Below are 13905 nucleotides of genomic sequence, written 5' to 3'. Positions count from 1 at the left end.
CCTCCATTATAATAATTATAGGTATAATATATACCATTATGAGAGTGTAACTATATATATATATATATATATATATATATAAAGAAAAACGAGTCTGCACATTGATAATAATCCATAGAAAATAGTATATTGTTCATAAAGAAGAGGTGCATATCCATACAATGTCAAGGTAAGAGAGGGGCTTGTAAATCAAATAGCAGCAAAAAAGCATCATAGACAAGTACTCATCCCAAGCCGACCCTCTGGTGTATCCCGCCCGTCAGCCGTTTCGGTGTCAATGTAACACCTTCATCATGGTGTTGGTTCCAAAACTAGATGGCAATGTTGATGGTCTATCGCTTTCCCCCTTGCCCCCAAAGTAAGGAGGACAATGGAAGAGACCCACTTGAAGTGTATCACAATATGTTAATAGAACAGCTACTTATTACCAATGGTGTGATCATATGGTAAATAAGACCCGGTGCTATCTAAAGTAATGGACTTAACTCTCAAAGGTTGGCCTTAATATGGCATTGCTCAAAATTCAGATTTTCAGCCATGAAAGATCAACTTTCTGTCTATCAAGGAAAACTCTATTGTGTGGGTCCAGAGTGGTAATACTACCTAAACTGCAAAACAGAGTTTTAGAAAATTTACACGTGGGTCATCTGGGCACAGTGAAAAGTAAGAATCTTGCTAGAAGTTACGTATGGTGACCAGGAATCGATCGTCAAATCGAAACACTGACAAAAGGATGTGAAGGATGTCAGAGTTCAAAATTCATCACCCTTAGTTCCGTTACACCCCTGGGAACGGCCATCATCTCATTGGTACATATTGACTTTGCTGGTGCATTCATGGATTGTATGTTTCATATTGCAGTGGACGCTCATTCAACATGGCCAGAGGTATTAAAGATGAAATCTACCTCATGTGAGAAAACAATTGCTGTTCTGTGAAGCATCTTTGCCAGAAATGGTCTACAAGAGCAAGTATGCTGTGACAATGGCCCACAATTTGTGTCCACGGAAATTTAAAAAGTTCCTGCGAGACAATGGCATTAAATATTTTACATCAGCTCCACACCATTGTACAAACATTCAATAAAGCTATCAAGTTCATGCACCATGAACATCTGCCTTTGGAACACAAGATTGACAACTTTCTGCTTACATATTGTAGAACTGGGCACTCCACTACCAGTCAGCCACCTGCTGTGCTCTTTAAGCAACAGAACTTGTGGTCTTAATGGGACTTAATAAAACTATGTGAGAAGAAAGGTACATGACAAACAGTTTTAAACGGTTTATCAGAAACCTATTCGGACCTTCGAAGTGTAGTGATATGTATAACCCTCTGGGTCTGCTACAGAGATTGTTCCTGACACTGTAGAGAATCTATACCCCTCTGGGTCTGCAACAGAGACTGTTCCAAAGCCTGTTACAGAGTCACCTGAGCATGAAGTTCCCTTAGTGACAACAACTGATCCTGAACCTTCTAGTGTGAAGTTTGGTGGAGCAGCTTGTCACTCTGGGATTTAAACATAGTTACACAGACAGAGTTCGTAAGGCACCCCAAAGGCTAGATTTGTAGCCTTCTAGGGTAACATATACATTGCACAGTGCCAGGGCTGCCATCAGAAATAGTGGGGCCCGGGACTGACTTTAATAGGCAGGGCCCCCCCCCCTCCCTTCCCACATAATGCAGCCGCACACCTCTCCTTATGGCCCTATATAGCGATATGCAAAGTTGCACGCACTTTGAGATGCACATGCAGCATATGTGCCAATGATATGCCTCCAGATTTTATATATATATATATATATATACACACATACATACATAGTGATATAATGGAACAGCACTATTTTAGCATTATATAGTAATTTCTAGATTAAAAGTGACATTTAATTTTACAGAAAAGCCAGGTTGGTTGCTCCAGTGTCTGCAAATAGCAGGCTATTACATTGGGGCCCATGTATGTTCAGTAGCAAGCTGCTGAAATGTGTTTGGTGCTACAGGTATTTGTTGCTCTGGCAAGATTTGAACAAAAGTTCTGCCAGTATGTAGGAAAGCAGGGACAGACCTGTACACTAAAGTGAAAACTGAAAAGGGGTGCTGGAACTGGAAGGGGTAATAGAGGGATTGCTGCACATGAGGAACATCTGTAAAACAGGCTGTTGTTAGATAGATATTGGTTCTAATAGGTCTATGTGAGTAATAAAGTTATGTTATGTTATGTTCTGTCTCTCCATCACTCTGATGTTTCCAGCCCCCTTCTGCCTATGAATCTTCTTCTGTGCCTGACTGCTGCTCCTCAGTTCATGCCGCGGCTCCGCCTTCAGTGGCGCCCGGTGACGTCATGACGTCACGCACGCCAACTAAACTTTATTGTACATCGGCAATTCGGCAGAGGGCGAGGGGAGTCGGGGACAGTCAGCAGGGACGGAACCTGTTTGACAGCGGGCTCCTTTCACCACGAAGGCGTAGCAGTAGCGGCTCCGGCAGACGGGAGGATCCTTTAACATTAAAATAGAAGCCCCTTTCACTAGATCCTAAGTAGTGACGGCGGACGGGAGGTAGGAGCGGGCCGGGCCCCCCTTTTCTGTCGAAGTGACTGGGCCCGGGACAGTAGTCCCGACTGTCCCCCCCCTGATGGCGGCCCTGCACAGTGCTAACCTCTTTCAAGTCCGCATTTATCTAAGTTGGGAGGAGTGTGGTGTATATCGTTCCCATTGCTGTATATGTATTCCAATGTTACGGATCTTATTTTTATGTTAGTTGGTGTATGAATTTCTATTCTGTGCCTTTGTTTTCCTGCAGTTTCACAGTAAAGAAGCATGCAACACTCACTGTGTCTAGGTTACTAAGAAAATCTTTATTGAAATATAAGTCACGGACTTAACAGGGATCGGACCCATTCCAGCACCCCCTGCGGCGCGCGTGTCCTTCTGCGCATGCGCAGGACGTCATAGGGACTTCTGGGTCATAGACCCGGAAGTCCCTCACTCGCAAAGGACAGCTCTTACAGAGGGAGCTGTCCTTTGAATTTCTCTTCATGCATAATCAACACGCGAAGAGTTACGGGATGCATTGCATTGTGTCATGTATCCTGCCCAATATCTACTGTTGCTAAAAGATTAGATGTTCTTCTTTGAAATTAGGGTACTCACATGTTTATTGGAGACAATTTTAGTGAGATAAAGACTCTTTTCGGCCCTCTCCCCATCCCTGGGCTATTTCTTCTAATTATCTATTGATGGTCTATAGCAGTGCACCCCTAACAGTGCATGTTTTCCAGATCTCCTAGTTGGTGCACAGGTGTATTTATTACTGGCTGACATGTTAGAAGATCCACAGGTGGTGCTGATTGTTTAATTTGTAATACTGAGAAGAACAGACAGCACTAGTAAAATGCTATTACGGTATATTACTATCACTATTGTGGTCGCAGTGTGGGTTGGTGAGGGGGGTTTCCAGACAAAAGGCCCCCCCCCCCTGCATTTGCCTATGATCATTTAAACCCTACACCTGTTCAATTATTGCTAAACTACAAGTACTGTACTAATGATAAAACGGATAGTGTGCCACCACAAAAGTGAGTTTACATAAGAGGAACACTGACACCGTCCTCTTTCAGCATTGGACTATTGCAGCCATTGGGGACTCAGGCAGATTTGGTAAACAATCCCAGGAAGGTAATCCTGCTTTTCACTTTTGCTTTTATTTTAGGATTTGTTAGAACATGAAATGGCATTATACAATTGTACTTTTCACGTAGGGCTGCTATTTATATTTAGAAAAAAGTATTACAACAAACTAAAGATAAATTATTATTCTAGGATCTACGATCTGCAGTTCTGAAAATATGCCAATTTGTGGACATGAAGCTTGATGACCAAGCAGTGAGCAGAATTGTGGAGAAAGCAACATTTAAAAACATGAAACAAGACCCACTAGCTAATTATAAATTTCTTTCAAAGGAATTATTAGACCACAGTAAAGGAGACTTTCTCCGCAAAGGTGAAGTATAAATGAGACTAAAGACTAACGTTTTAACATATGTACAATAATTTACTTTTGGATTTAAACTTGAAGAAGTATTCATTTTTGAATGAAACATAAATGTCTGCCCATAGCCAGCATATGCAGTATATGTTACTGCGTACTGTATGCCTCTGTGTCTACATCTGCAAGTAATGTGTTTAAGTCCCCAGGCAAAATATAATAGAGTCCGGAGTTTTCTATGTGAGACAAACTCGGATCTTCAAGGCTATTACATTATGCAAGTCTGTGAGAGCTTTCTCCTATCAAAATATACAGAAGCCTTCACAGATCAGTGAAGGTTTCTGTATTTAAAAAAATAGTAAACTGTAAAAAATACAGTTTGCCTCGCATGCTGGTACTTGTGGTTTTACAAGTACCAGCATGCAGGGGAGACTTGCTGGAAACTAAAAGACAATATTATTCATCGTTTTTTCATACACAATCAACCCGTCCCCCACCCCCCCGGGCAATCGTCTTCAGTTTAAATCAGCACCTGCACAGTCACAGATTTCTTTAGTGCATACGCAGTATTCCAAAATCCGTGACACTTGTCAGCGTTGCAACTTTAGTCTGACTCAGAATCAGCCCCATTGTGGGTAAATCAATCACTAGTATATTTCTTTTCTGTTTCACAACTTTACCTAAGATTATCCTGGCTGCTTACAATAACAGCTATACAAGTCTTTATGATGCAGCTCACAAACCAGCTTTTGTCTAGATCAGGGGTGGCCAAACTCGGTCCTCGAGAGCTACCAACAGTTCACGTTTTCCAGGTCACCCAGCAGGTGCACAGGTGTAGCCATTACTCACTGACACATTTGAAAGATCCACAGGTGGAGCTAATTCTAATTCTTTCACTTGTGATTCTATGAGGAGACCTGGAAAACATGTTGGTAGCGCTCGAGGACAGAGTTTGGCCACCCCTGTTCTAGATATTAGTGGCAGTCTCTGTATCTGAGAGGTGAGTACATTTTAGATGCAAGATATTGGTGTTTGAAGCATATAACAGTGTTGGAGCTTGCTGTAATGAGGATCTCTGGGCTGCAAGCTTAAATGTTTTGATAAAAAATAAGCAAATTATGCCAATTTTCTAGATACACACAGATCTGCATTGCTGTTTGCAGGAGCCAACAACAATTATCTTTATGTCCTGTATTCATATATGATATTGATATTGGCACGCAACTGGTATGATGTATAATATGGTCATATTTCTTTTCAGTTTGTGTCCATGTCATGTATCCCATTCAATTCATTATCAAAAGCAAATCGATATCAAAAACAAAGATTAGGCTTAAAATTAGGAGAATGAAAACAATACAATTCCTACACTATGCTTTAAATATGTAACAAAGTGCAGTTTATACCAAGTCCAAGATTGTACCAGTAATGCTGCTGACCTTTGCATATCCACTCCTTAGTGCTAAATCAAGCACTGGGCAGCAACCTGCCTGTTTCCTAACTGCACAACTAATAGTTTTATCAAATGAGTGAATATACAGTATTACTATAGTAAAGCGAAACATGATAGATATGTATCTCATATTGCAGGTGTTGTTGGGGACTGGAAAAATCTAATGACTGTGGCCCAAAGTGAGAAGATGGATAAGATACTGAAAGAGAAGTTGGGAGATCTGCCAATCACATTTATCTGGGACAGCAATGAGGAAAGCCAGACACTGGCTGACAAATGAGGAGAGAAATGTGCTACTCTCACATTAATTCTAGGCGCCTGTTTATGAAGTTGGTGTGTAGAAAAGAAAATATATACAGGGGTAAATATATCTGCCTTTACAAACAGTGTTTCCACAGCAGCTATCCCAATAGAGAGATGTGGACTCTCTTTGAGCATATAACAAGGGTAAAGCAAATAGAAAAGTGCTGCAGATTCGTCTGTTAGTGTAAAGGCAGGTATACAAATAAATATACTGTATATGAAGAAAATTTATATAAAAAATACAATTTATTATATGGTATTAAAATCTATATATAATCAGATACAATATCACTTCAGCTAATCAATGAGATGTTATGTTTGTTGCGGATTCGCATCTAGTGAACCATATAGTAACAAAATATCAGAAAATGTATTATGCCGATGTCAGATTAGCAGCACCTAGGAATGATTGCTATTACACAAGACATTTGTTAGAGTTCCATAAATCCCTGCATAGACAGATGGTTATCTTGAAAAAAAATGATTAATCCAGTAAATTGGATGATTGTTAATTTTAAAAAAAAAATTAATTGTTACAGATCTATATACAATAATAAAACAATAATATATTCTCACCACTTATGGTAAAGCTCATTCTGTTTGGGACCTGGGTATATCACTCGGTTGTATTGTCCATATGAAGATGTTTGTCTGTGATTTCCAGGTTTAATGTGTGTCCTCCGTGTGTCCCAATGATTCCTCCTCTCCAGCTGTGAGTTTTTTTCCAGAAGCCTGTGTTGATTCAGTGCCGCTGCTGGAATGAGATTGTGGCGTGGCAGTGTGTCACAGAGTGCCCAGTGCTGGAAGGTTGTAGCTGAAGCCCAGGTAGAGCTCAGTCTGGTAGTGGGCTTCCTCCAGAATGTAGTGTGATCACAGAACGGGTCCTTTGCTGTCCATGCATCATGAAGTGGTGACCGGGTATCTCTGTGAGATCTGGCACAGGTCCACTGCCTTGATGTGTTTCTCCGCCTTCTGGCAGGTTCCTCAGAAAGGTGGATTGAGATAGAGTACCAACCAATCAACTGTAATTTTTTTTAAAAACAGACTTTAAAGTTACAGGAGCTGATTGGTTGGTACTTTATCTCTCTCCAAGGCTTAGTACATAGACCCCTAATTATTATGGTTGTGGCTGCTGGGTGGCATCCCATATTTATTTATTTATTAACAGTTTCTTATATAGCGCAGCATATTCCGTTGCGCTTTACAATTGGAAACATTGATAGAACAAAACAGGGTAATAACAGACAGACATAGAGGTAAGAGGGCCCTGCTTGCAAGCTTACAATCTATAGGGAAACAGGCATTGATACACAAGGATAGGTGCTATATATATTGCAATTTGGTCTGGCCAGAATGCAGAGTTTCTTGGTGGGCTGCATGATCCAGTCACACAGGAATGTCGGAAAAATGTCAGGAGTATGTGAAAGAAAGACAATATGTGAGGTTATGTGTGGACTGTGAGAGGGGATGTGATAAGACATGGAAGCTATGAAGGTTATGTGGTCGGTTCTGGAATCTGATAAGCTTGTCTGAAGAGGTGAGTTTTCAGGGAACGCTTGAAGGATTGAAGAGTAGAGGTAAGTCTTATTGTGTGTGGTAAGGCATTCCATAGAGTGGGTGCAGCCCGAAGAAAGTCCTGTAACCGTAAATGGGAGCAAGTAATGCGTGGGGATGAGAGACGCAGTTCTTGTGCTGAGCGGAGAGGTCGGGTTGGGAGATATTTTGAGATGAGTGAAGAGATGTATGTTGGTGTAATTCGGTTAATGGCCTTATGTGTAAGTAACAGTATTTTGTATTGAATACGGTAGAAAACCGGCAACCAATGGAGGGACTGACAGAGCGGGGCAGCAGACGATGAACGTTTGGCAAGGAAGATAAGCCTCGCAGCTGCATTCATAATGGATTGTAATGGCGATAGCCTGTTTTTGGGAAGACCAGTAAGGAGACTATTGCAATAGTCAATGCGGGAAATAATGAGTGCATGGATTAGAGTTTTTGCAGTGTCTTGTGTGAGATATGGTCGAATTTTGTATATGTTTTTTAGATGTATGTAACATGATTTTGAGACAGATTGAATGTGGGGAACAAAGGACAATTCAGAATCAAGGATGACACCAAGGCAGCGAGCTTGTGGGGTGGGGTGGATTGTTGAGTTATCAACAGTGATAAAGAGATCAGATTGGTAACTGTTATTGGCCGGTGGAAATATAATTAATTCTGTTTTAGAAATATTAAGTTTCAGGTAGCGAGATGACATCCAAGATGAAATGGCAGAAATACATTCAGTGACACGGACCAATACAGATGGTGATAAATCTGGAAAGGATAGGTAGATTTGAGTATCATCCGCATACAGATGGTACTGAAATCCAAAAGAGCGGATTAGTTTGCCAAGAGAGGTGGTATAGATTGAGAATAGCAAAGGACCTAAGACAGAGCCTTGCGGTACTGATAGAGGTAGCGAAGAGGAGGCAGAATCAGAAAAACGAACAGAAAAAGAGCGATCAGATAGGTAGGAAGAGAACCAAGAAAGGGCTGTGTCCTTAAGACCTAGGGATTGTAATGTTTGTACGAGAAGAGAGTGGTCAACAGTGTCAAAAGCAGCAGAGAGATCTAGAAGAATTAGAAGTGAGTAATGGCCTTTAGCCTTGGCAGTGACCAAATCATTTACTACCTTAGTCAGTGCTGCCTCTGTGGAGTGCTGGGAACGGAAGCCAGACTGAAGTGGGTCCAATAAGTTGTGGGTGTTAAGAAAGTGTGTGAGGCGGGTGTAGACAAGTCTCTCCAGTAGCTTGGAGGGGCATGGGAGCTGGGAGATAGGACGGTAATTAGAGAGAGTGTTAGGGTCAGAATTTTTGTTTTTTCAGAATGGGAGTAATCACTGCATGCTTGAACAGTGATGGAAAGATGCCAGTAGAAAGAGAGAGATTACAGATTTTAGTTAGGGTTGGGATGAGCACAGGAGACAGAGCTTTACTAATATGTGAGGATATAGGATCTAGAGGAGAGGTAATAGAGTAGGAGGATGAGAAGCGTGTAGATACTTCATCTTCATTTGTGGGGTCAAATGAAGAGAATGTGCCAGAGGGTTCAGGTAGGGAATTGAGTAGGTCACTAGCTGAGGAAGAGAATAACATTTCATTTCGGATATTATCAATCTTGTCCTTGAAATAGGAAGCAAGATCTTGTGCACAGATAGTAGCAGGTGGCTTGGGTGAGGGAGGGGTAAGAAGCAGTTTAAATGTATTAAAAAGTCGCTTGGGGTTAGAGGCTTGAGCAGAGATTGGAAATATATTTGCTTGGCAGTGTCCAGAGCAGTACGATAAGAGTTGTAGATAGACTTATATGTGAGGAAGTCACTTGGAGTGCGAGACTTTCGCCACTGACGTTCTACTTTACGTGAGAGTTTTTGTAGATGCCTTATTAAGTTAGAATGCCACGGTTGACGTCTGAGTCTACGCGGAGTGTGATGGGTAGCTGGAGCTACTTCATCGAGGGCTTTTACTAAAATCTGGTTTAGCTGTGATGCAGCAGTCTCAGGAGAAGTGAGTGCAGAAATTGGTGAGAGTTGTTGTTGTAGAGAGGTAGATAGTTGTTGAAAGTTAATCACATTAATATTTCTGCGGGTTTCAGGAGGTTTGGTTGATTTCACTGACATTGAGGTTGATGTAATGGAGGAAAGTGTGCAGGTGATAAGATTGTGATCTGAGAGAGGGAAAGGAGCATTAGTGAAATCAGAAACTGAGCATAGTCTGGTAAATACAAGATCAAGGCAGTGGCCCTCCTTATGAGTAGAGGAGTCAGTCAATTGGGAGAGGCCAAGAGAGGAGGTTAGAGAGAATAGTTTGGAGGCATGAGGAGATTGTGGACTGTCAATGGGGATATTGAAATCACCCATAATGATGGTGGAGATGTCTGAGGATAGGAAGTGAGGGAGCCAGGCTGAAAAATGTTCCAGAAATTGGTGCGGTGGCCCAGGCGGGCGATAGATAACAGCAACTCGCAGAGAGAAAGGGGTGAAAGTCCTGATAGAATGTACTTCAAATGATGTGAAGGTACCTGTGGGAGAACTGTGAATGTGAAAGATTGGGAGAGTAATATTCCTACCCCACCTCCTTTACAATTGCCAGGCCTGGAGGTGTGTGAGAAGTGTAGGTTACCATGTGAAAGTGCAGCAGGGGAGACAGTGTCTGATTGTGTTAGCCATGTTTCTGTTATTGCCAGAAGGTTGAGGTTGGTTGAAATAAAGAGGTCATGGATGGATGTTAGTTTGTTGCAGACAGAGCGTGCATTCCATAATGCACATTTTAGTGACTTGGATGGTGAAGGGAGGCATGCAATATTTATGAGGTTAGCTGGATTTATAGTTCGTTGTGGGTGTGGCATGTGGGTTGGGCCTGGATTTGGAGATATGTCACCAGCTAATAGAAGCAACAGGAGCGAGATATAAATATATTTGTGGGATTTGACTGAATGTTTGTTATGGCGAGAGGTTGTGGATGTTATTGTCAATGTGTTTAGATAAGTTAAAAGCTCATATGTGTTTGTAAGAGAAGAGGAAAGTACTGAGGCAGCAATATGTAGAAAAGGATGAGCTGCAGGGAGAGTAAAGGATGTAGTAGTCTTAGAGATGATTCCATGGAGTGAGATCATTAATAGAAGTTTCTGATACATTTTTGCAATACATTCAATAATGCACAACACACAAACTACTGGTAAGGAATGATATTGTAATTACCTTGTTGTAGATGTTGTTCCATATGCAAACGTATTGATGTTTGGCATACATGGGTGGATTTCCGCAATAGCATAAGCTAGTAAGTAGGCTGCCATGGCCATATGGTAAAAAGCGGCTGCAGATGCGTAAGCCTAAGTATCAGCCCCAAATGTTTATATTAAGATTTACATTGTTATAGCAGATAAAAAAAAACTTAATCATGAAAAAGTGGTTGAAAGAGTAAAGCAGGGGTGGCCAACCAGTCCGAGGCAAAGAGACCAAAAATATCTGCAAAGCACAGTATGTCAAAGAGCCGAGATCATATGCACGCTGAAGGCGCACATGCAAAAAGGGGAGTGACAAACTAGGCCACATCCTGGTATGATGTTTGTAGGAGCATGTAAGAGTGCATTCACACAATCACCGTAGAGGTGACTATAAAAAGGAAAGAAAAAGCCAGAATATAAAAAAAAACATTGAAAAAAAACAGATCCCCATAAAATATACTGAAACAAACCAGATGCACATAAAATACACTGAAAAAGACACATCCACAAAAAAAAAAAAAAAAAAAAAAGGACATTGAAAAAAAACAAAACACAGATTCACCTAATACAATACAACCCCCCTGGTGTCACACCAGTCCCCCTCATTTGTCACTCCAGCAGACCCTCATGTGTCACAGCAGCAGACCTTCTTGTGCCAGCCCCCTTCTCTCCCCGGGCCACTCCAGTCCAGCCACCTTCCCCCCATACTCCCTCACACTGCACGAGCCACATCAGCCCCCCACATATCACAAATAAAATGAAGAGACAAATAAAACCCCTCTCACCTCTTACTTTGTTGCGCCTGTCTGCATCACATAGGTAGGCTCCGGCATCTGCAAGTTCAGTCACAACTTGAGCTCCATCTCCTGTTTGCGCTGTGACATCACCCATACATGCCTCCAGAGCAGAGCACACTGCTGTAACAAAGGATGAGTCTCCTCTGTACCAGAGGAGGCAGTCAGTGTCAGTCAGGGGAACCGGTAGGGCAGCTGCATCAGAACAATGGAAGAGTCACAAGTTGGCCCCGACTGGAGTAAAGGGTTTTTACTTTAAACTAATAAGAACTTTTAGAGCAGTGGTTCTCAAACTCGGTCCTCAGGACGCCACACAGGTCACGTTTTCTAGGTCACCCAGTATGTGCACAGATGTATTCATTACTCATTGACACATTTTAAAAGATCGACAATTGCAGCTAACTATTTTACTAGTAATTATGTGAGGAGACCTGCAAACCATGCACTGTTTGGGGTCCTAAGGACCGAGTTTGAGAACCTGTGTTTTAGAGGAATGGAGAGAATTCATAGTTTTTAAGTTGAATCCTCTATGTGGTAATGCAGTGATTCCCAACCTCGGTCCTCCAGGTACACTAACAGTCCTGGTTTTAGTGATATCCATGATTGTGATCAGATGGTTAGATCAAAATAACTGAGGTACTAATTAAGTCACTTGTGCTCAAGTATGGCTATCCCTAAAACCTGGACTGTTCGTGTGCCTTGAGGACCGTGGTTGGAAACCCCTGTGGTAATGAGTTAAATCCTTAACATGTCTTCTTAAGATGATGTGTTCTGAATGTCGCTACCTTTTACATCCAGTCCAACATGTATGCATTGAAAGTGGGCACTCTTCTTTGAAAGTGAGGTTCTCTGTATTTGAATTGTTATACTCGAGGAAATGCTTGGAAATCAAATTAATGACTTTCCATCTTATGCTTTATATTTCTAACATGCTTTTGCATTCTTAATTTTAGACTACGTTTTCCCATGTATTTTTATTCATATGTGGACTCAAATGAATAAATCACTGAAGTGGTAGAAAATTGCTTCTCTCGGAACGTTCTAAAGTTGTAATAGTTGAATTGCTTCTGGTGTACAGATTTGCAAACTTTGCAATGACTGCATTTATAACATCCTACACATTTAAATGTAAACAACTAAAGGTCGATTTTAATCGCTTAAAAAACCCAATCTAATCTAAATAGATCAACATTGATGTTGTGTTTCAGGGGCTAAATCACACATTAACAAACTAATTCTATTTTTACTGATTTCTAAGTGTTAATTCATGTGTTTCAGGGGCTAAATCTCACATTTACTATGATTGATTTCTAATCGATTAAAATCGGCCTTTAGTAAATTTACCCCCCAGTGTTAAATTTAGAGATACTAGTATTTTTTGACTGTTAACATGCTTGGGACAAGTATAGCTTTGATGTTACACTGCATGCCTTAAATTAATGGCACTTCTGATTTTTTTTTTTTCTTTTTCTCTGACATTTTTTTTGATTGAGAAAAAGTGTATCCCTTTTACTAGTCTTCTTTTGTTTATATATTCAAAGATCTCTATTAAATTCTAGAGTTTTAGTTAAGGTTACTACAATTCTACTTAATACTGTGAAATCAAGACTATGGGACATTACTTTTCCACCTCTTGATCAATGTCCAATTTTGAAATGAAGATAACGCTAATTTAATGTATTGTTTCATGGTTATTTTATCTTTTGTTCCCATGGAAACCAAACCTAAAAATAAAATGTGGGATCTAGTAGATTATAAGTGAAACCCAGAGTGTAATTATTAGTATTGATAAAATGTAAAAAATTTCCGTATCACTACCCCCAGAAATCGATGAGGTCATCGATGTAGCATTTATACAGACTGATGCAATTTTTGTGGTATTGGACCCATGACCTCAGAGCTGTAAGACAGCAATGCTATTTACTGTGCAGCATTGCCACCTGGCAGCCAACAATGGCAATAAGAAAAAGAAATATATACTGTATCAGCATATGTAGTATTACACTGATTTCATCAGAGCATGACCATATATGTATAGGAGAAATACAATACATATTTAAAAAAAAAAAAAAAAAAAATTGTCCTGAGTAAAATGTTTAAGAGATCAGATCAAAGATTTGAGTCCCAGTTAAGGGACTCACACGCACCTGGCCATCCATATGATGTAAATGAAAATTTGATTCATGAGACCAGGCCACCTTTTTCCATTGCTCAGTTCTGACAATAACATGCCTATTGTGGGCACTTTTGTTGGTGGACAGCATTGGCAGTCTGACCATTCTGCGTCTACGCAGCAAGCTGAGATGCACTTTGTGTTCTGACACCTTGCTATCATAGCCAGCATTAACTTTTTCAGCAATTTATGCTACAGTAGCTTTTCTGGGGGATCGGACCAGGTGGGCTAACCTTTGTTCCCCACGGACATAAATGAGTCTTGGGCGCCATGACCCTGTCACCGGTTGTCCTTCCTTGGACCACTTTTGGTAGGTACTAACCACTACATACCAGGAACACCCCCACAAGACCTACTGTTTTGAAGATGCTCTGAGCCAGTCATCTAGCCACCACAATTTGGCCCTTGTCAAAATTGTAATCCTTATGCTT

At 40.9% G+C, this 13905-nt stretch overlaps 1 protein-coding gene across 1 annotated transcript in view; it reads left to right on the top strand.

Annotated features, from left to right (window-relative positions):
- Positions 1-5720, top strand: part of LOC148514735 (amine sulfotransferase-like) — a 57035-nt gene extending 51315 nt beyond the window's left edge. The window contains exons 5-6 of the mRNA XM_088480990.1: positions 3822-4002; positions 5578-5720. Of these exons, the coding sequence (XP_088337116.1) occupies positions 3822-4002; positions 5578-5720 (324 nt within the window). The remainder of the gene's footprint in view (positions 1-3821; positions 4003-5577) is intronic.
- The last annotated feature ends 8185 nt before the right edge of the window (positions 5721-13905 follow it).

Source organism: Taudactylus pleione, unplaced genomic scaffold (assembly GCF_031769625.1).
Source record: "Taudactylus pleione unplaced genomic scaffold, aTauple2 ptg000259l, whole genome shotgun sequence".
Taxonomy (NCBI): Eukaryota; Metazoa; Chordata; class Amphibia; order Anura; family Myobatrachidae; genus Taudactylus; species Taudactylus pleione.
Note: the sequence above shows the minus strand (reverse complement) of the source record. Positions and strands in the feature narration are given on the sequence as shown.